A 21075-nucleotide genomic window follows, 5' to 3' on the forward strand; every position below is an offset into this window, starting at 1 on the left:
TGTCCAGAGCAGATGGGAGCTGGCTGGGATGCCTTTGGGATACCACGGGGATGGCCCAGGAATGCTGTGATTGCACCTCCTCGCACCAGGACAATGGAAAAGGCTCCCACGGCCACCTGCCAGCAGCAAGCAGAGCCCTGGCCTGTGGCATCAAGGTTATGTCCTTGTCCCTGTCCCATGGCTGAGGCTCCTGCCACTGGCTGCTCTCAGCCATGGCTGAGGGTCGGGAAATCTCTTTCCCTGGGCTGCTCTTGCTGTGAGCACACAGTGAGCTCTGTGCTTGGTTCTTTCTCCCTTCTGAGATAGGATTTCCCCTACTGCTTCTTGGAGAGGGGGCGTGTGCTCTTTCAACCATTTCTGTGGTACTGTGTTGGTAAGGAAAGAGTTGGTGTTGGGGTGGGCTGGCAGGGCAAGGGCAGTGGGCAGTCCCAGGGGGTGTCACCAGGCATGGCGAGGTGGCTGCGATACCCAGCTGGGGGGGAATGTTTTTGCTTGTGAGTGTGTCTGACCTGGTCTAAAGCTGGTTTATCTCCTGGCACAGGTGTGTGGTGTGGACTGGAGATGACAGGGTGTTCTTCTTCAACCCCTCCATGCAGCTCTCGGTGTGGGAGAAGCCGCTGGACCTGCGGCACCGCGGGGACATCAACCGGCTGCTTGAGGACCCCCCGCACAAGCGCAAGCTGGAGGCTGCTCCAGGTAACTCATTCTGGGATTATTGGCCTCTAAACTCCAGTGCCCAGCGAAGCCTGGGTGCTGAACATGCTTGGTGGAGGTTTGGTTGCCATAATCAGAGCGGGTTTCCTTTGGAGACTCCACGTGAAGTATTGCAGGAAAATTGCTGTTTATTGCAGGATCCTTGTTTTCACTGGAATGCTGAGCTGGGGACTGAGTGTTCTCATTACTGGCAGGGAAGGAGCAGGTGGCTCCTTATATGAGATGAATCTTTGAGGTATAAAATATATCTCAGAGGACTCAGTCTGCATGTTTTATTGCCCTGAGTTCCAAGGTGTACGTTAGGAGAGCATTACCAACACATCACTCAGCTCCTGCACTGAGGCAGATACTCCAGAGCTAATGATTATCCAGCTGACTTGTAGAGGGGGGAAAATCCCAGGAGCAAATCTCTGAATGCTAAAAGGTTTGGTGGAAAGGTGGGTGCTTCCATCTAACCGTGGCTCTGCCAGGCACCTTCTGATCACCTGGGATTCCTGAAGGGAGGGTTTTCCCAGCTAGACTTTCCCATCCCATGCTCCAGCTTCTTTCCTGCTCTCCATACCTTATTTGCTCAGTCCAGGTGTTGTCATACTGGTGCCAGTCCAGGAGCAGCCCAGTGTGCCAGCCTGTGCTTGCTGTTTCCATGGTGGCTTCATAGCTTGTTTCACCACATTGGTCTCCAAAGATTGCTTCACCAGTTTAATGGACTCCCTCTTCCTGGGAGCTGTTCCTTCTCGTGGTAGTCCTCCTTTTATTTCCTGAGACTTCACACTGGCTTTACTGGGAGCAGGGTCCATAAGACCTGCCCTTACTGGGGGTGACACTGAGTCATGGCAGTCACTGGAAAAGCTCCTGGTCTTGATTAGCTGCTTGGAATTCCCAAATGTTCTGTTTTTTATGGAGAAAGAATAGTCATTATCCTTCAGTTGCTGGTTGTTCTTTAGTGGTGAGATCTACAAAGATGGAGGGGGGATACGTGAGACTTTAGTAATTGTTTTAAAGTGTAGTTTTTATAAGTAAAGTAGGGTGGCACTGCCAGTCTGATGAGGGGACCTGCCTCATCCCCTCAGCCCAGCAGGGCTGGGTGTTGGCTTTGAACCAGGGCCACAGCTCCCAATTAACCCCTATGTCTGCAGGGGGTGAAAGGGAGTGATAACCAGGATTTGTGTCAGCGGTATGAGCAGGAAAACAGCCAAAAAGGCTATTTTCTGTTGGAGCATCCTTATCAACAAAGGGTGTAATTACATTTTTCAATATCAATTTCAGTCTGCAGATGCCTGTATTTGTATTTATATAAGTTTTGTACATGACTTGAAGAACTTCAGCAGATACACTTTGGAATTACAGCTAAAATTCATTTTTCAGGAGAAAAAGATAGCATATGCTTTTTATTATTAATTCCTTACAAGGAGGAACAATGGCCAGAGACAAAACTGAGGGTCATTGTTCATGGTCTGTGTCATCATTCATGGTCTGTAATTAATTAACAGGAGAGTCTGAAGTCATGGTTGGTACATCCCACTTCAAAAGTCTGTTTTTTGCTGTGTGATCCATTATTTTTATTTATTATCTCTATGTCCCACAAAGAGTTGACTCATGCACCAGTTTTTTTATGGCCATGATTTTCATTGTTGCTAATTGTCCTAATATTCCTTGATATAATTGGGCCTTACTTGATGTTTGAGCCAGGCAGGTTATAATTAGTACATATTGGCTGCTGAGGTGAAAGGGATTATTTGTTCCCACTTCTTTTACATTGTAATCTGGAGTAAATAAATAACACAAATGAGCTGTGTGTTCCCAACGATGGTTCCCAAATTTATTGAGCTGAGTGGCTGCTGCTGAGTTTTAATTAGAGCCTTCAAATCAAAGGCATGGAAAACAAGTTGTCAAGTGAAGTTGTTCATGGGGTGCTCTGGGTTATCTCTGCTGAAAGATCAAGTGCATTTGTAATTTGGGCATAAATGAAAAATTACTCATTTATCAATTACTCCACCTCCCCCAAGTGTTTGTTCTCATTGATGTGGCTCTTCACTGATGGTTCCCATCAAGCCATCTTGTGGGATTGGAGAGGAGAGGCAGCTCCTCCTGTGCCCCAGAGCAAATGGATCTGTTTTTATCTCCTCCTCTTCCTTCAACTCCTCCTATGGTTTGTCTGGCTGTTCAGGCTGAGGAAGTTTTTTCAGCTAATTTAAAGAAAATGGACATTATAGAATCATGCAATCACAGGATGGCCTGGGTTGGAAGAGACCCTAAATCTCATCCAGTTCCATTCCCTGCCATGGGAAGGGACACCTTCCACTAGACCAGGTTGCTCCAAGCCCCATCCAAACTGGCCTTGAATATAGCTGGCAGAATCTACCAGTGATGGTTCCATTTACTCAATTCCCACAAATATTTTGGACCCTTTCACATTCAGACAAAAATCTGAAGCCTGTCCCTATCACAGGGGAGCTTCTGGGCTGACAGGAAACTCCAAAACTGCAAATCAGAGTTTTGCATGGGAGCAACGGATTGGCAAGGACCTGGTAAATGCTGGTGTTTCCTCTTTGTGCTGGATTAGCTGAGAGATTTAATTAATCAGTACTAAGCTCAACAGACCAACAGACTGGGGCAGTGCTCGGCTTTGTGAGTCTGTGGAAAGATCCCTGTCAAGGGATGTTCTTCCTCAAAGCTTTACATCAATTACTGCATTTTGTGCTTGGTTGCCTCTTCCCTGCGCAGTGGGTTTGCAACTCACAGAGGTCCAGGGGTGTGATGTGATTCAGTGGATTCCTGAGTGAGAGCACAGGCACCATTTGCCGTGTTTTCCTTGAGTTTTCCATTGCACTGAGGTGTCAGTAATGTACTGGCTGGAATTCTGTCCCGTTTGCCCTGGCAGTCAGTCATGTGGCGAAGTGAAAAGGATTTGGTCTGTCCTCGCTCTATGGGGGGAACCTGAGGTGCGATAGGAATGGTCAGATGGAATCAAACGCTGAAGCTGGGATGTTTTGTGTCGGAGTTCCTTTACCTGAGGGCTCAGTGGTAGCTAAGATTGGGGTTTATTACCTGGTTCACAAATTCTTCATGGCAAAACTTTAAAATTATACCTCCCTTTCAGAGAGCTGTGAGAGACCTTGTCATAAAATGATTTAAAACTTGAGTTCTTCTTGAAGGATCTGGAGAAATTCACATAATTTGTCATCACCAGGGGGTATCTGTTGTCCTGTGGAGATGTGGAATGGGAAAGGCTCTGCTGCCTTGGTTGGACTCCCCCCACTTGCTTTACTAAAAGAACATCCCATCAGGGTTCAGAGTGTGTGACCTTCCCACAACATCCGTCCTTGAGCCAGCTCTGGAAGGGCTCCCATGGCAGGTGACAAGTGCAGGAGGGGTATTTTCCTTTTCTTTCATAGAATCACAGAATTACTGAGGCTGGCAAAGCCCTCTGGGACCAGTGAGTCCAACCATTCCCTCAGCACTGCCAAGACCACCACTGACCCACGTCCCTAAATCTGGTAGGAACAGGATTTTGCTTGCCCAGTCACCCAACTCTCCTGGAAAGCACCACCAAATAGTCTCATTTCATATTCTTACCCTCAGAGTTCATTAAATTAACACTACTGCTGCCTTTGCAGGATGTCCAGCTCCTGATTAATAGCTCTATAATATCTCTGTTGTGTTACATTCCACCTTCTGACTTCACAGGTTGGTTTTCCTATTTGTTTGTATTCTTAATTGGGTTTTAATTCTTCTCTCGAAGAAGAATTTATTGAGAAGAGGTAATTTATGTCCTAATAATTTTATGTTTATTTAAAACATTATTCAATTCATTTATGTCGTCATAATGCTAATTTGTTGTCAGGAATGTTGAGCTCAGTCTCTCCTTATTTTGGAATTCCATCCCTTTCTCCTTATTATCCTTTAGGGTTTTAAGTAGAGTGTCCTTTGGCGCCTGTCATGTTTTTCCTCCTCATGGGGTCCCTGCTCCTGATCTTTTCATGCTGCAAAGTCACAGCTGCTCTTTGCTTTTTATTGTTCCTTTGAGCACTGAATTTAAATAGAAATTAACATTTGCTGAAAGAACACAAATAAACATGTAATTTCCTTCAAATAGGGAACCAAACTGAGCTCAGAGCAAGATTCTTAAGTTGAAACCAGAAATAAATGACCAGATTTCTGTTCCCTTCACTGGTACAAAGACTGGGCCCATTTTCCAGCAGAATTCTTGGAGTCCTGTGGGGTTTCAGTGAGCTCAGATCTTACCATTTCAAGTTATTCAAACCTTTCCTCTCCATAACCTCAGTTCAATTTTATATTTGCCTTTAATTTATTTTTTTGTAGTTTTCTAAAGAGCAAGACAAGTTCATTACCAGGCTAATCCAAAAGGGCTGAGGTTGGTGGTTCTGATATTCCCAAGTAAACTCCTTGCAGTTTGAGATTTTTATTTCTCAGCCAACGTGTTTGGGATGGAAGAGCCGCAGCACAAACCAAGCACTGGATGGTCGTGGCTCCTGGTGCTCTCTCCAGTGGAATTTGGATGAAAACTGCAGCTTATGTGGATGAAAAGAAAATATTTCAGAAGTAAACATGTGCTTTATGACTGAAAATCCAACCTCTGGGTCCTCCTGATGTGTGTTCAGCTCAATCCAGGGGAGTGATGTTGCCTTGGAGTTATTCCCAACATCAGGAGTGTGGAGGCTGTTGCTGTCTCCACACCTTGCCACACTGGTGCTTGTATTCCTGGGAAAGCAGGGGTATATTTCCTCATGTAAGAAAGAAAAATGGGCTAAGGGGAGAGGCTCTGGGGGAGTTCCCTCTAGTGAATCCCTCAGGCTGCCAGCACGGAAATGATTTTGCAGGAATGTCTTTGCAGTTGCATTTTTAAGGGAAGGGAGGAGGGAGGATCAGGTGAAACGATAACAAGACTGAAACCAATAATGTCAGGAATGAAAAATGAGTGATTTTGCTGAATGAAAATGGTCAGTTTATTGCTCTCCCTTCCCTTTGGATGAAGCAGTTCTGGAGATCTGATAAAATACGTAGTATTTTTTTAAAACACTCTGTGGGGAGTGAAAACCACTAAATACCTGAGCAGCAAAGACGAGGAGTGAAAGGTCAACTGGAGGAACTTGTATTCCCATTTCTCTGGTTCCAATCTAATAATGATTTCTTTCTTTTCAGCAGACAAGTGTGTTAGTTCTTGCCCAGGGGATGAAAACGATGATCTGAACATCAAAACTAAGAGAAATAAGTAAGTTCTAAAGTTTGCTTGTCTGTGTGTAATGGTGGGAAGGGAATGTTTGGTACAAAGGAGGGCAAAGAAAACACAGTTTTTCTGTGTGGATAACTGCACCACTAAGTTATAGGAGTCATTCTGTGGGTATCCAGTCCTCATCAGACTCCAGGTTTCTCTGCAATCTCTGTTTCCCGTGGACATCATCCATTTTTATCTGAGTAGCTTTTCCTTTGAAATGGTTAAACAAAATACTGCAAGGATGTTTCAAGTTATTTCAAAGATGTTGGATAAAAGCTTTGTCTTTATTGAAGTGAAACAGAGTTTTTTCCCCTGGTCTTAGGTTTCCAGGCTCAGAAGTAGCCTGAGGTGTTGCTGTTATTGACCTTTATTACCATTTGTGCTTCAAATTCTCATGAAAAAACAATTGAAGAAGCAATTTTGAGACGTTCAGGCTTCCAAGATCCATGGCCTGTGTCCTTCTGAGCAGGCAGTCATGGAGTTTGGCGTGCAGATTGTTGTATATTTGCTAAATTAAATTTTTTATTGTCTTTTTTTTTTTTGGCATAAGAAAAAAATCAGTGTGATTTACAGCATCATTTTCACTTGTGTGAGGGCTGAAGGGCAGAGGAGCTGTCCTGGTGCTTGGCTGGGAGAGCAGTGGGATATGCTTCCCTCAGTTTTGGCTGGACAAAGCTCTTTGGATTGGGCTTTTCATGGGTGATGTCACCAAATGAAATTTGCTATTTTGATATCACGATCATTGCCATTCTGTGAAGGGCACCAGTGTGGTCCCACTCAGCACCGTTTTGGGATGAATGTCAAGTGGAATATAATTGTTTGTAGGAGGATAATGGGCCAGAGCTCAAGTTACACGATGATCAAATTCCTCTGATTGGAAGTAAACCAAATTGTTCTCTTGTTGAAATTTCAAACTGAGTAATATCCTGTAGTAGTGAAAATTGCATCAGTAGAAAATGCATTCATGTTTAGTAGGAGGCTAAAAATCAAATCACCTTTCTTGAATTGCCCTCACTTGAACCTTGCGATGGTTTAAAGGTTCCTGATCTTTCCAGACATAGACTGAATTTGTGCTGAACTTAATCATAGAGTCATAGAACAGGTTGGGTTGGAAGGGACCTTAAATCCCACCCAGTCCCACCCCCTGCCATGGGCAGGGACACCTTCCACAATTCCAGGTTGCTCCAAGTCCCGTCCAGCCTGGCCTTGGACACTTCCAGGGATGGGGCAGCCACAGCTTCTCTGGGCATCCTGTGCCAGGGCCTCCCCACCCTCACACACAACAATTCCTTCCCAATATCCAATCTAACCTTGCCCTCTGGCAGTGGGAAGCCTTTCTCCCTTGTCCTGTTCTTCCAGGGCCTTGTCCAAAGTCCCTCTCCAGCTCTCCTGGAGCCCCTTTAGGCCCTGGAAGGGGCTCTCAGGTCTCCCTGGAGCCTTCTCTTCTCCAGGTGAACATCCCCAGCTCTCACAACCTGTCTCCAGAGCAGAGGGACTCCAGCCCTCAGAGCATCTCTGTGGTCTCCTCTAAACTTGTTCCAGCAGCTCCACATCCTTTTTTTTTTTGAGGATCCAGGGGCTGGATGCTCCAGGAAGGCATATTTATCCTGTGTAAAACAGCTCAGCTCCGGTGATGACACTGGTTATGGTGGGCTGCACCTGAGGGGACCATCACTCTCATGGTGCTGTGACTTTACGGTTGAAACCTGAAGATCCTGGAGGTCTTTTCCAACTGTAATGATTCCGTGATTCCATGATAAAATATCCCTCCCAGCAATGAACCCTGTGGTCCTGCACACCTGATTTATCCAGGGATGTTGTGGACAAAGACACTCAGACAATGTGTAGGAAGTGATTTCTCAGGGACACCTATCTATTCCAATCAGATGCAATCTTGGAAAAGGCTGCCAGAATACACACAGACCCTCTGGCAACTTTTGTGAACTTGGGGTGTTCCTGGATTACCTCCTTTAGGAATGAGCTCCTGGGGTGCACAGAAACCTAAAATAAAGATGAGTATTGACTGTCAAGTTACAGGCCACAAAACCAGAGTGGAAAAAAAAGAATAAACCAAGATGAGTCTTTTCAGTCCTTCAAAGTCCGTGCTCCTTGGCAAGGTTTATTTAAAGCTGTCACTTTGCTGTAGCTGGAATTATCATGTAATGTTTGGCTGCTGAGTCCCTCTGATGTCCCCGATGGACCATCCTTCCTCGTAAGGAGCTGCCAGAGGTCCCTCACAGGTCCCACAAAGCCCAGGGTTTAATAACCAGCTGCAGGTTGGGGGAACTTCTCATCCATCAGCATCCGCTCCCGGCAGTTCCCAGATCCTCAAGGATGTTCTGGGGAGGATTAAAATCCCCTCCCGGGCTCACAATTGCTGAACTCTTTTCTATCTTACCTTGTTAAAGAACAGAAGATTCCCAAGCTGCTGGCCTGGAGAGGGCTGGAGTGGAGGAGAGGAATGAGGAGACATCTGCCCCCCAGATCACCCCTCCCCTGGAGGAGAGAATCACCCACTTCCGAGACATGCTGCTGGAGAGGGGGGTAAGGAACTGCTCCATTCCTGACATCCTATCTCTCAGCCAGGGCATCAGCCAGGACGATGCAGGAGTCATTTTATGGCTATGGCTCAGCAGCCAAGAGGAGAATTGGTGAGAGGGAGTTTCTCTCCATGACCCTGTTGGTTTGGGACACTTTCTGTGCCTTTCCTCCCACCGCCAAACACTGCCATGCAGAACTGAAGCCCTTCCCAAGGAAATTCCTGGAGACAGACCCAGAGATAACCAGGGGCAGCAGCTTTTCTAGCACAGGGCAGTGGCTCAGCAGATCGCGGGGACTGTGGCCATGCACCATCCCAAAGAGCAAATGATGTGTCTTGTACATCACCTGGAAGGCTTGTCCTGGCAAGGGCTTTTGCTTTATTTTATTTTATATTTGCTGTATTTGCTTTATTTATGGTGATTTATTCATCACCACAAATTCCAGAGATTCCAGCTGCAATTTGGAAGCTAAATTCACTTACTGGCCATCCAAAATGATAGAATCACGGAATCACAGAATGGTTTGGGTGAGAAGGGACATAAAGCTCATCCAGTCCCACCCCCTGCCATGGGCAGGGACACCTTCCACTATCCCAGGTTGCTCCAAGCCCCATCCAACCTGGCCTTGGACACTTCCAGGGATGGGGCAGCCCCAGCTTCTCTGGGCAACCTGTGCCAGGGCCTCACAGGGAAGAATTCCTTCCCAATAACCCATCTAACCCACTCTCTGGCAGTATAAACCATTAATGCTTATCCAGATCCCTAGAAAAGGATATTCTGGAGATGTTCCAGCTGAGGCTGAGCTGCGGGAACACTGGATGCTCAGGGCTGAACAGGGACAAGGAGGGTTTATAATGAGCAGTGTGTGCAGTTTTTCTCCCTCCCTCCAACACTCTGCAATCTGTGTTCTCTAAAGATAACTCAATATGTGTTCTATAAAGATAATGTCATTTCTGTAACAAAATAAAACCCAAGGTGTCTGTTGTTAGGCAGTAAAGCCTATAAAATTTATCCTTGGTAATCAGCAGCTTTAAAGGTGCATAATTAGAGCTTCAGCAGCTCAGCAGTAAATTATCTCCACGCCAGCCCTGCTTTATTAATGCATTTTGTTATTTATGCATAAAAATGCAGAAGGGCCATAAATGAACCCTGGTCGAGACTTCTGCTGGCACAGTTTAAGTTGGAGGTTAATAAGTCGATTTTTGGAAGTATTAGGGATGTTCTAAGGAATATAATCCTCAAGTGTTTCTGCGTAAGAGTCAGATTTGCTCATAAAACTAAGAAATTTGGGAAATTTACAGTTTTGCGTTGCTATGATTTGAAAATGCAGAGATAAGGGGGGGATTTGGCTTTTGCCCTGAGCATTTTTTAAATGTCCAGATGAGCCCTGGGTCAGCACCAGCTGCTTGGCATCACTTCAGACACGGGGAGCGCATTAGTGCTGCTTTAATCTGATTATTTAATGACCATCTCCTGCCATTTTCTCCTCATGTTGTTGTTTCTCAAGGAGTTACTTGATGGCATTACAAAAGCTGAACCAGATGGAGTTTGCCAGGGTAGTTCTGCATCTTCCTACATAAATTATGTCAACAGAAGAATATTTATTGTAACATTTCAAAAATAGATGGAATTTTTGGTGCTGCTCCAAGACAGAGGCACTATTTATTCTGAAGTCTGGGGCAAGTTTTTCTGTGTAAAAATGTAATCTCTGATACCCTCTTGGAAGTTTAAAAGTTTACACAAAATCCTGAGAAAACTGAAGCTTCTTCCTGGCTCCCTCCCAGCCCCAGCATCAAAACATCCACGTTCTACAGCATTCCTAGGAAAGTCTTCTCCTTGCTGGGATTCTGGCAGCAAAACAAGGCTTTTCAAAGGGTTCCATGTAGTATTTTTTCCTCAAGATTTTTACCTTCCTAATCCTGGGGAGAAAGGAGGGGGTTTGGGGTGTCCTAAACCCCACCTTCCCATCTCAAAGTCTGAGCTTAACTGGCTTTGAGTTCGAAGTGGGTTTTGTGCTGGGAACAAAGCCAGCGTCCAAGAGAGTATAAAAGATACTCCAAAAAGGGGATTTCTGTTCTTGAACCTTTTGAAGGGGGAATCCCCAAATCTCAGGGAATGGTGGGCACAGGGAGGGGACCTCAGAAAAGGAGGTGTTGGGAGGAGATGGCCTTCAATCCCCAAAAGGAGCTTGAACTTTGAAAATTCCAATCTCTGACCACTCTTAAGAGGAAAATAAGTCCATTTAAACCCACTTTGCTTCATCAAACCTTTCCCGTTTGAGTGTTAATTGCTCTATTTAATTATACTTCACATACTTGATTTTTTTAGAGAGTTTACTCTGCTTTGTAATTAGATGGAGTGATTAGAATATTTTATGTTCCTCCAGATTGTTCTGTAGCAAATAATTCCCAAGGTCCTGAAATAGTGGAAGGTGTCCCTGCCCATGGCAGTGGGTGGAACTGGATGAGCTTTAAGGTCCCTTCCAACCCAAACCATTCTGTGATTCCATGACTTTGTGAAGATGGAAGAACCTCTGCAGGATGTGATCTCCTCATCTCCTGTAGCTGCAGGGATGTGATTCTTTGAAGATGCTCACTGGTGGTTCCTCAGTCTGTGCCTCATTTGGGTCTTAATTTCAGTTTTGGAGTTAAAGCTGAGATAATTCCTTCGGTGGATTTGATTTCCCTGTTCTTCAGAGAGGATCATAAAATGGAATTTTCCTTTCTGCTACAGATTCTTTCCACTGAAAATGTGGAAGGAGCATCTCCCAGTTCCTCACTGAGATATCCTAAATAAAATCAGTGGTGTGGGGGTGACCAGAGCGTTGCCAAAATCATTAAAATTCCCCTTCCAGCCGCTCTGAGATGTCCTCCCAAGGGCTCATTAGCTCCTCTTTGGCTTTACCTTGGAACATTTGCTTCTTCCACATCCTTATTAAAATTCCTTAGTGCAACTCTTGGTGTGCTTTGCAGGTTTCAGCATTTTCTACATGGGAGAAGGAATTACACAAAATAGTGTTTGACCCCCGGTACCTCCTGCTGAACTCAGAGGAGCGAAAGCAGGTGAGTGTTCCCCTAGCCAGGCTCCTGACTGGCCTCAAACATCTTCCATATTAACCAGGATACCAGAAGAATTACCTTGGGAGGGTAAAAGCTGCATAAAATTGATATTTCTTTGTGGAAACTCCGGTTTAGGCTCAGCTCATTGGGATATGATGCTCCTCAGGCACAGGTTAGGATTGTCGAGGTGTCCTGTGCAGGGCCAGGAGCTGGACTTGGATGTTCCTTGTGGGTGCTTTCCAACTTAGGATATTCCATGTTTTTAAGTGTTGTCTCCTTGGAGAAGCAAGTGGTACAGAGAGGTCTGAACACAAGAAAAGCTCTGATCTCTTGGGTTGTAGGAACAACTCTTGAGCCTGGGAAACTGGGCTGGAGAGAAGGAAAGGGCAGTAAGGTAACGTTCCTACCCTGAATTATTTAAATGTTGAAGAGAGACTGCTTCATTTTTATTATTTAGTACGTTTTCTAGGAGTTTGGCAGGATTTACTGCTGGATTTGGAAATAAATGGTCACAGCACTGGGTTGTGCTGGTGCCTGTTTTAAAGTTTTGGGTTTTCCTGGTGATGCAGAGGGATGTGGATGTTTTGCTTCCTTGATAATTTGGGTGTTAATTATCACAAGGGATCCAAAAGTCTGGAGGTTAATCTAAAAAATATAGGAGAGATGCAAGGATGTTGCAGAGAAGGTGAGGACTTCTGTCCTGTAGTTATTGCTCTTCCTTAGAAGTCTTTTGTCATCCTGGAGAAGGAAGAATTTTGAATATGGAATTGTCCATTTTTTAAGTGAACACGATGAAAAATGGGCTTACTCCTATCCATATTGTCCCCTGGTTCTCCAGAGAGCTTCCTGTAGATATTTACTGAGGCACTGGGCACATCCATCTTCATTTACTGACTTGGTGATTTGAAGGCTTTGGGAATGGTGGAAATTCAGTGAGAGGGGAAAAGTGGCTCAAAATGAAAGGGAGGAGGGAGGGAAGGAGAGAATAAGGGAGAGAGAGAAAGTAAAGGGATGAAGGAAGGAAGGAAAGAAAAGCAAAACCAGTGTTACCTGTTAGTTCCATTTTTTCCATCTTTACTCAACTGCATTTAGATTTCCTTGGGGTTCTTTTTAGTAATTCTTTCATGGCCATATTTTAATATTTACTTTTCAGTGCTATTCCTTCTCTTTTCCACATCCCTCCAAAATCCCAGTTGTAGTTTGGTTACTTCAGCTTTCCTGGGATGTAGATTTGCACCTGAGCATCCTCATGGCTGGGGAGGGAGCGTCATTTGTGATGAGAAGGATGGTGACTATGGAAAACTCAGGGAATTTTGAGGAGCAGCTCCTTCTGTTGAACAGCTTAGTGTGTTACAGTGTTTAGAGCATGAAACCAGCCAGGGTTTGGGGATTAAAAATGGGATTAAAGTCGTTGGCAGAATTTTGTAACATAGTGAGCTCCTTAAGTCCTTTTGAAGACATCAAAAGTCCTGATTTTGTGTGTCCTGCCACCTGTTTGGCTGCCAAATACTATTAGAGGAAGGTTGTTACTCATTCCAAAGACGTTAAAGCTTTTGGGTGCATGGAGGATCAGGTGTAAACCCATGGTGTTTTAAAGATCTTCAGGGTTTTTTTGGGATAACGTCCAGAATGTTGCTGTTTGGTATTACAGACATTTTCAGGAATTCCAGCCAGCTGGGAATGAGGCAAGACTCAAACTAAAGGCCTGCAGGCAGTTGGACAGGGGCACAAAACTAGTGCTGGAGGCATGAAAATGCGAGTAAGGCACTGGAGTTGGGAGATTTTGATTTATGTTGCATTTGATGTTTGGATGGAGATGCTATCTCTCCAAATTGTGCCTTTTCCCAGCTCCTTCCTTTGTGGCAGTGCACAGTCAGTGCTGCAGGAACCCCAGGCAGATAAGAACTGCAGTCCCTGGGATTTGCAGCTCTTGGGCCAGGCCCCAGCAGCACAAAGGCTTTGTTAATAACTCTGTGTCTCGTTCCCTTTCTTGGCAAGATCTTTGAGCAGTTTGTCAAGGCCCGGATCAGAGAGGAGTACAAAGAGAAGAAAAGCAAACTGTTGTTGGCCAAAGAAGAATTTAAAAAGCTTCTTGAAGAATCCAAGTTGTCACCAAGGTGGGCATTGCCTTTGGAGGGCTTGGGGAGATAAGATTTCTCATTTAGGCTGAGCTTATCAGCCCAGGGTGCTGGAACACTGAGCTTAACTCTTCATAACAAGCTCTTCCAATGCCATGCTGATGTTTCTTTCCTAATATTTTACTACATTTCCTTAAAATATTGGGAGAGGAAACATTCCCTCTCTCCCCCTCTCGTTCAGAATGTGTAATATTTTGCATAACGTATTTATTTTATATTTATATATATGCTATGATTGTAGAACGCACACACATACATATTAATCACATAAAATCAGTCCCCTGAATGTTAAGTCTCATTTATATTACACATACAGGTGGAACTAGTCATAAATTGCATTTAGGTTTGAGTTTTGATGGAAGAGAAATAAAATTTAACAAATTTGCTGTGAATGCCATGTCATTAAATTAGTACAAAGTGTCCCTACCCGTGGCAGGGGGTTGGAACAAGATGATCTCTAAGGTCTCCCCCAACCCAAACCATTCTTTAATTCTATGATTAACTTAGAATAAAGTGCCCCATGTGTAATTTATTTTTTTACATTGTTTTTCAAGTGATGGGTCCGAACCTAGCAAATGTATAGCAAACAGTGCTTAGGACAATGCTCTCTTATATGTCAATTATTTGAAAATAAGTGCTTATATATTATAAATATATAATTGGAAGCAAGAGATTAATATGCAGGTAATTAATTATACAGCAAAACCTGCCAAGACATGTAGATACAAACAGCACGTGCGCCTGGATGGAGATAATAATAATAATTAATATTATTATAAGAAGGATTTTGCAACAAAAACGAGAATATTCTGGGGGTAATGTAGCACTTAAAAGCTGGTTCCAGCAATGATATTCCAGCCTGCAAGGGAAAAACTGTCCTGGCCGACAGGACAGGGAACATTTAACCTGTGAATGATTTTGACGCAGCAGGGAGGATGCTTGTTTGCCTCCAGTAGTCTCTGGCTTGGTTTAGGTATACAATGAGATAAATAAATCACAAATCTTTCCTATAAAATGAAAACATCACGCTGGGAGTGCAGCCTGAAAGGAAAATAAGGGAGAAAACGCTGCTAGGGGAGTGTAATGTAAAACATCCAGGAGTTAAAATAAAAAATCCCTTGTCACTGTTTTGTGAATGACGTGTTAGTGGTTCAGCAATGCCCATAGTGCCAACTATCACCCCATTTTTCCATAAAAAATGGACCCTAGCCGCTGCAGGGAGGTCTGTGTGTCCAAAGATCGAGTGGTTCTGGCATTGTCCTGCTTTCCTTCACCATCACGTTCCTGTCAAATATTCCCAGAACACCCCTCATTTTTGGTGTCCGTGTGAAAAACTGAGATCCAGGTCGAAGAGCCTGAGAGTGGCTTGGCCAAGTCCCGGCTCTAAAACGTCTCTGTTTCCTGCAGGACAACATTTAAGGAATTCGCGGAGAAACACGGCCGAGACCAGCGGTTCCGCCTCGTCCAGAAGAAGAAGGACCAGGAGCATTTTTTCAATCAGTTCATACTTATTCTCAAAAAGAGGGACAAAGAAAACAGGATAAGGCTACGGAAAATGAGATAAGAATTCCCGAAACCGGCAATAAAGACACGAGGGAGCCGAGGCTGTGACTGCAGGGAGGAACTTGAAGGAGAAGGAGTTCAGGGTTCAATGTTCAACAGCACGAAAATGAGTGGGTTTCCCAGGGAAAAACTAGCTCTAAACGGAGTTTCTTGACCATCTCTGGGATTTGTGAAGGCTGTTCTGCAGGAATCTGAAGGATATTTTGTTCTTAAAGAATTAATGTTTCATATTGAAGCTCTCTTTTGTACAACATCCAGAGTTTGATGCATTTCTAATTGCCATGATATGTCAATCCCTTAATTGTTTTAATTATGCAAATTACTTGTAATATACACAAATTATGAATCCAGTGCAGGTTTATAATTAAGCAGAAGCAGATGCCATCCATAACCATCTCAAGGTATTTTCATCATTAGGGGAATTATCTCAAGCAACCTTTTGGCAATTTTCTGCATTCCCAGTGTGTGGAGGTCTGGTGGTCACAGGAATCCATTCCCCGCTGCTCATACGTCTCTGTCCAGTCCTCTGAGTAGTAGTAATCAGATATTAATTGTTAATATTGGTGAAGAGTGTGAAAATCTTGGCATATGTCCCATAGGAAAACTCTCTCAGAACTTCCCACCCCCTGTGACTGGTGCTCCAGGCGGGCGAGAGCGACACTTCTCCCTCAACGTCCCCAAAACCAAGTTTTGTAAAGCCATCCCAGTCTGGGTTCTGTTACTGTCTGTGAAAAGTCTGCATGAGATTTTTCTCATCATATTTGTATAAATAAATATTTAACTTTTTTAATTAATAAGTATGTTAAGCCAATTTTTAGGGGGGTTTAAGTTCCCAGACTGTTTGAATAGTTCCTTTGCCAGAGCTCAAGGAATGTTTGGTGGGATTGTTGGGGCTGTGCAGGGCCAGAAACTGGACTGGATGATCCTTGTGGGTCCCTTCCAAATCAGGATATTCTGTGTTTCTATGAAATAATGGGTAAAATCTTGTGGTTTTCACTGGAGAGATGGAAAACCAGAGGAGCGGGAGGAGCCCCATTCATGATTTGTGTGCAAATTCCACTGGGATCCATCAGAGTTCTGAGGATACTGGGAGCAAAAGAGTCACTCTGGCCACACAGATAGGATTCATGGCTGGATTAAACCAGCAAAGCCCTGCTGGACATCAGGGTATCTCTGCCTTTGTGCTTGCTTCAAAGACACTCTCTCTGTGATCATCACTTTCTTCTCAGTTGACCTAATTTTTAAGGCATTACTCCTCAGATCCATAGATTTTTGCTTGCTTGGAGTGAGGGGGATGTTTTCTCCAACTTACAGGAATTATTCTTTATGTGTGTGCTACGTATTTTTATAATTACGGAGATAAAGGGTATTTTCTAATGCCCTGGAAAATTGAACTCTGAATAATTCAAAGAGTGCCAGGACAAAGGGGAATGGCTTCCCACTGCCAGGGGGCAGAGTTAGGTGGGATATTGAGAAGAAGTGTTTGTCCAGGTCCTGATTTCCTCGCTTCCCGTTGGAGTCTCCAGTTGCTCTGTGTTTTCCTTCTCTTGCTTCATAATTTCCCATCTGTGATGGATCTTCTGGATGTTCTTCTGCCCAGGTAAGTGCCTTGGGGGGGTTGGATATCTGCTCTTTTTCAGTTTTGGAGTTGGAAAAGTTTGGAGCATTAAGTGGTTTTAATGGTCTCCAGTTCAACCAACAGCCCTGAAACCCCCCCCAGGACATGTAGAGCAGATTTATTTATAGTTGGTTGGATCCTTGGGAAGAAGAATGAACAGGAATTGAGCAGAGGGTACATTTCCAGAGGGAGCTCTGCTTTTGCCTTCCCTATGAACAAGACACCAGAAATTAAGGATGTTGTAATTCAAACTAAATTGAGGTGGAAGGGGCTGCCAGAGGTTGGAGCTCATTGCATTTTGGCTTCGCGTGCCAATAAAATCCAAATAATCACTTTGTTTGAATAACTCTGTTTGAAGAGCAATTTGTGTGTTTGCATCCTTAGCAGGAATATATTTGGCTGAACACAAGATACAGAGGAGGAAAAATCAAAGGTGAAAATGTTTTTTTTTCTTTAGAAAAAGTGCAAAATAGTAAATAAATTCTGATCAATGGGAGAAATATGAAGATACACAAAGGATGGTGGTTGGGAGGTTTGGATTAGCTTTGGATGGGTTTTTTCTCTGCTTTTTTTGGCTTCCTAACAAGGTGCAGATTTTTGGATGAATGTTTGGTGATTCAGCAACAGTTAAAGCCATTTTGTTTCTCTCTCCTAAATAGTTTGTGACTCTGCTATTTCTTAACTTCTCCATATTTTGATTTCTTGGCCTGGGTTTACTTTGGTAAATATTCCTTTCATCCCATTCCCCTGGGAGCAGGTTTTTGTTATTGCTGTGATCATTGTTGGGAGAGCTCATCTCGAGCCTAAATGAAGAGAAGTCAGAGCAATGAAAACAAATGATGGCAACGTTCCCAGGAGACTCGGAATTGGCTTTTCTGGATTCACGACGAGATGCTTTGGGTTTGCTTCTGTGAGCAATTCAACTTGATTTATCCCTCCAAGCACCAATGAAATCTCTATGTATTGTATTTCTCCAGCCCTGGTGGAGACACCCAGTATTGGTGTCTCTCCTCTTGCTTTTCCTGATGAATTCACTCCTGGCAGGTTTGCTTGGGTTGTAACCTGAGAGGTTTTCATGGTTTTCTTCCACCTCCTTGTCTTGAGGTGGTGGTTTTTAAAGCCTTTTGGAAGGAAAACAGAGCAGCAACTGGAAATGCAGAAATATTGGTTTCTCTTGGACAGGGAACTGAGTTTCACCCCTTTCAGCAGAGGGAGATCAGGAGGTGACTTGGAGTAATTTGCTATGGAAGAGTTTGTGAGAAGTTCCTCTAAGATGGTAAACTGGGCACTTGCTGTAGCCCTAGGAATGCTTTAGAGTTTGTCAAAATTGCTGTAAATTGGACTTTATTTTCCTCAGGCATCCTGTACTGGACGTGAGGGGGGAGCTCACAACTCATTCCTGATCCACTGTATTTCCATACCAGGTTTAGCTTTGGGCAGAAAAGTGAAGGATATTTTTTGTTGGTTTTTATAAACCACAGTTAGAGAGCTGGTCCTGTCCTCTCATCTTCCCTGCAGACCACTAAGCATCCCCTTTTCTTCTCTTCCTGGTAACAGAACTGCATAATTTGCCAATATTTAACTCAGAATGATTTTCACTATAAATATCACAAAGTCTTCTGCTGATTATTTTTGAGTTACCATCTGGTAAAAATAAAGGCACTGATAAAAAAAGGGCAAAAAAATCTTTGCCAAATCCCTAAACACTCTCTAAACACCTCCCCTCCTTTCTGAGCTTGTTATTTATCTGGAGAGAAAAAAAAAAAGTCCTGTTCTTGGAAGTTCTTGTTCATGCCTGAGATGCAAATTTCAGGCAGGTTTTCAATGGAATTGGAGTCTCCAGTTCCACTGCACATACGAGTTTCTGAGCTGTAAGGACTGGTCTAAGCCATTCTAAATTAATTTTTCCACATTTACCTGTTGGAATCGATTTTGCCTTGGCCATCACTGGGTTTGAACCAATGAAACCATTCTGGGTTTAATCAGACAAAATACCCAGAGCAGTTGTGGCTGCCCTATCCCTAGAAGTCTCCAAGTGGAGCAACCTGGTCTAGTGGAAGGTGTCTCTGCCCACGGCAGAGGGTAGGACTGGATGAGCTTTAAGGTCCCTTCCGACCAAACCAGTCTGGGATTCTTAAATCAGGCTTTACCCAATGAAACAAAATGTCATTTTAATATATTTCCCCTTTTTTTTTCTACTTTGAAGAGAAAACCTTTCCCTGGACTCACAGGAAAGCAGTGCTTCTGTTTGGAACAGAAGCTGAAAAACAAGAATATGTTTAACTTTAAAGAGCATTTTTAATAAAGACCTTCTCCATCTGAGAAGGCTGTAATTGTAAGCACGGGAGGCTGAGACTTTCAAGACTCATGTTTTGTTTGTATTAAAAATAATTTTTCCCTCAGATGTGATGTTATTCCTCCTAAAAGAATAAAATATTGATTTAATAACTCAAACCCAGTTAACTGGAGGTTGATCTGTCTGGATCTTCCACACAGATCTTACAAATTGCCACTGTATGTTTTTATTTTTTAAAAAAGGCTGCTCATGCATTCTCAAAAAATATCCAGAGCAGTTGTGATGTTCCAAAACCAGGGGAAATCTTCCCTGCAGAACCTGATGGAGATTTCAGACTGAGGAGAGCTCAGGGTGGGGGAACAGGGACAAAGACATGGAGGGAGCTCTGCCAAAACTTGTCCATGGTTAAAGGAAATACATCTGGGTGTTTTGGTGGTGGAGTCCCGTCCCTGGAGGGGTTTAAAAGCCATGTGCATGTGGCACTTGGGGACACAAGTCAGTGGTGGCCTTGACAGTGCTGGGAACGGTGGTACTCGTTCTCAGAGGACTTTTCCAGCCTCAGGTATCTGTTACTCCCTGATTCTAAGCAGACCTCGCTCTCAGCCCTGACAATCTCCATGTACTGTTCTGGCCTCAAAGCAGTTGCTTGAAAGGGATGCTGTAACTTTTTTCCCTTGGGATAATTCCCATTCCATGACCCCCAGGATGTGCTGGTTCAGGGCTGTACGTGTGGGGGATCTGCTCTGCACTTGCCTTTGCAAGGCAACGTGGGTGCTCAGCAGATCTGGATTCACCCCTGAGCCTTTCCATTGATCTCCGGTGGCCTTGGAGCGGGATCTGCTCACCTGGAGCGGGACCACATCCCGTGGTCTCAGCTGTGGAACACCCCACTCTGTTTTAGGTGAGAAAATGTCTGGAGTGCAGGCACTGGGGGCTGCTTCTCCTGCAGCCTGTTCTGGGCTTTACACCTGATAACCTGCAGCACCTTAGTGCTGCTGACCTAAAAGTAATTCCTTTGTATTCCAGTCACTGGTGGGTGTTGGTTGAGTCAGAAATGAATGACCCATGTTGATGAGCAATGAAAGGTCTCAGCAAAGCAGCACTGATGGTCTCTCTGCTCTGACAGTGAGAGAGGAGAAGCAAAGTTGAAGTAGTGATGGAAGCTTTGGCTTTTCACTAGTTAAAAATGAGTAAATTCTTCCAATTTCTGCCACTTCTTCATCTCACTGGAGACGCTGTAGCTGCCATGAACCAAGAGAGTTTGCTCCATGTCAGCTCCTGGAATTGCTACACCAAAAACTCTATTGCCTGGGATGCCTTGGGGAAAGCAGAGTCCTGAGCTGCTTAAAAATGAAAGGATTTCCTTTGGGAAATTTTTTTTTTCAAAATATTTATTTTCACTTTTCATTTAAAAAACAAAACAAACTACAAATTCCATTGTGGAAATGAAGAGCAGGAATATCCTGCAAATGGCTTCCATGTAATGCACGGGTAAGGTTTGTTCTGTAAATTACTCTGTTTGTCCTACCCTGAGCCCTGCATCCAGAACTGGAGCCTCAACAGCACAAGGACATGGAGCTGCTGGATCAAGTCCAGAGTAGGCCATGAGATGCTCCAAGGGATGGAGCCCCCCTGCTCTGGAGCCAGACTGGGAGAGCTGGGGGTGTTCTCCTGGAGAAGAGAAGGCTCCAGGGAGACCTGAGAGCCCCTTCTAGACCTTAAAGGGGCTCCAGGAAAGCTGGAGAGGGACTCTGGGCAAGGGCCTGGAGGGACAGGACAAGGGGAAATGGCTTCCCACTGCCAGAGGGCAGGGATAGATGAGATATTGGAAAAGAATTCTTGGCTGTGAGGGTGGTGAGGCCCTGGCACAGGTTGCCCAGAGAAGCTGTGGCTGCCCCATCCCTGGAAGTG

The 21075-nt window shown here is 44.3% G+C and overlaps 1 protein-coding gene across 1 annotated transcript in view; it reads left to right on the forward strand.

The window, feature by feature from the left end:
* The window catches only part of TCERG1L (transcription elongation regulator 1 like), a 58053-nt gene extending 42009 nt beyond the window's left edge, over positions 1-16044 (forward strand). The window contains exons 8-13 of the mRNA XM_027884609.1: positions 542-696; positions 5878-5947; positions 8359-8494; positions 11463-11552; positions 13548-13666; positions 15095-16044. Of these exons, the coding sequence (XP_027740410.1) occupies positions 542-696; positions 5878-5947; positions 8359-8494; positions 11463-11552; positions 13548-13666; positions 15095-15251 (727 nt within the window). The 3' untranslated portion in view covers positions 15252-16044. The remainder of the gene's footprint in view (positions 1-541; positions 697-5877; positions 5948-8358; positions 8495-11462; positions 11553-13547; positions 13667-15094) is intronic.
* The last annotated feature ends 5031 nt before the right edge of the window (positions 16045-21075 follow it).

Source organism: Empidonax traillii, unplaced genomic scaffold, assembly GCF_003031625.1.
Source record: "Empidonax traillii isolate 1590-97213 ecotype Southwest subspecies unplaced genomic scaffold, ASM303162v1 scaffold150:size1405651, whole genome shotgun sequence".
NCBI lineage: Eukaryota > Metazoa > Chordata > Aves > Passeriformes > Tyrannidae > Empidonax > Empidonax traillii.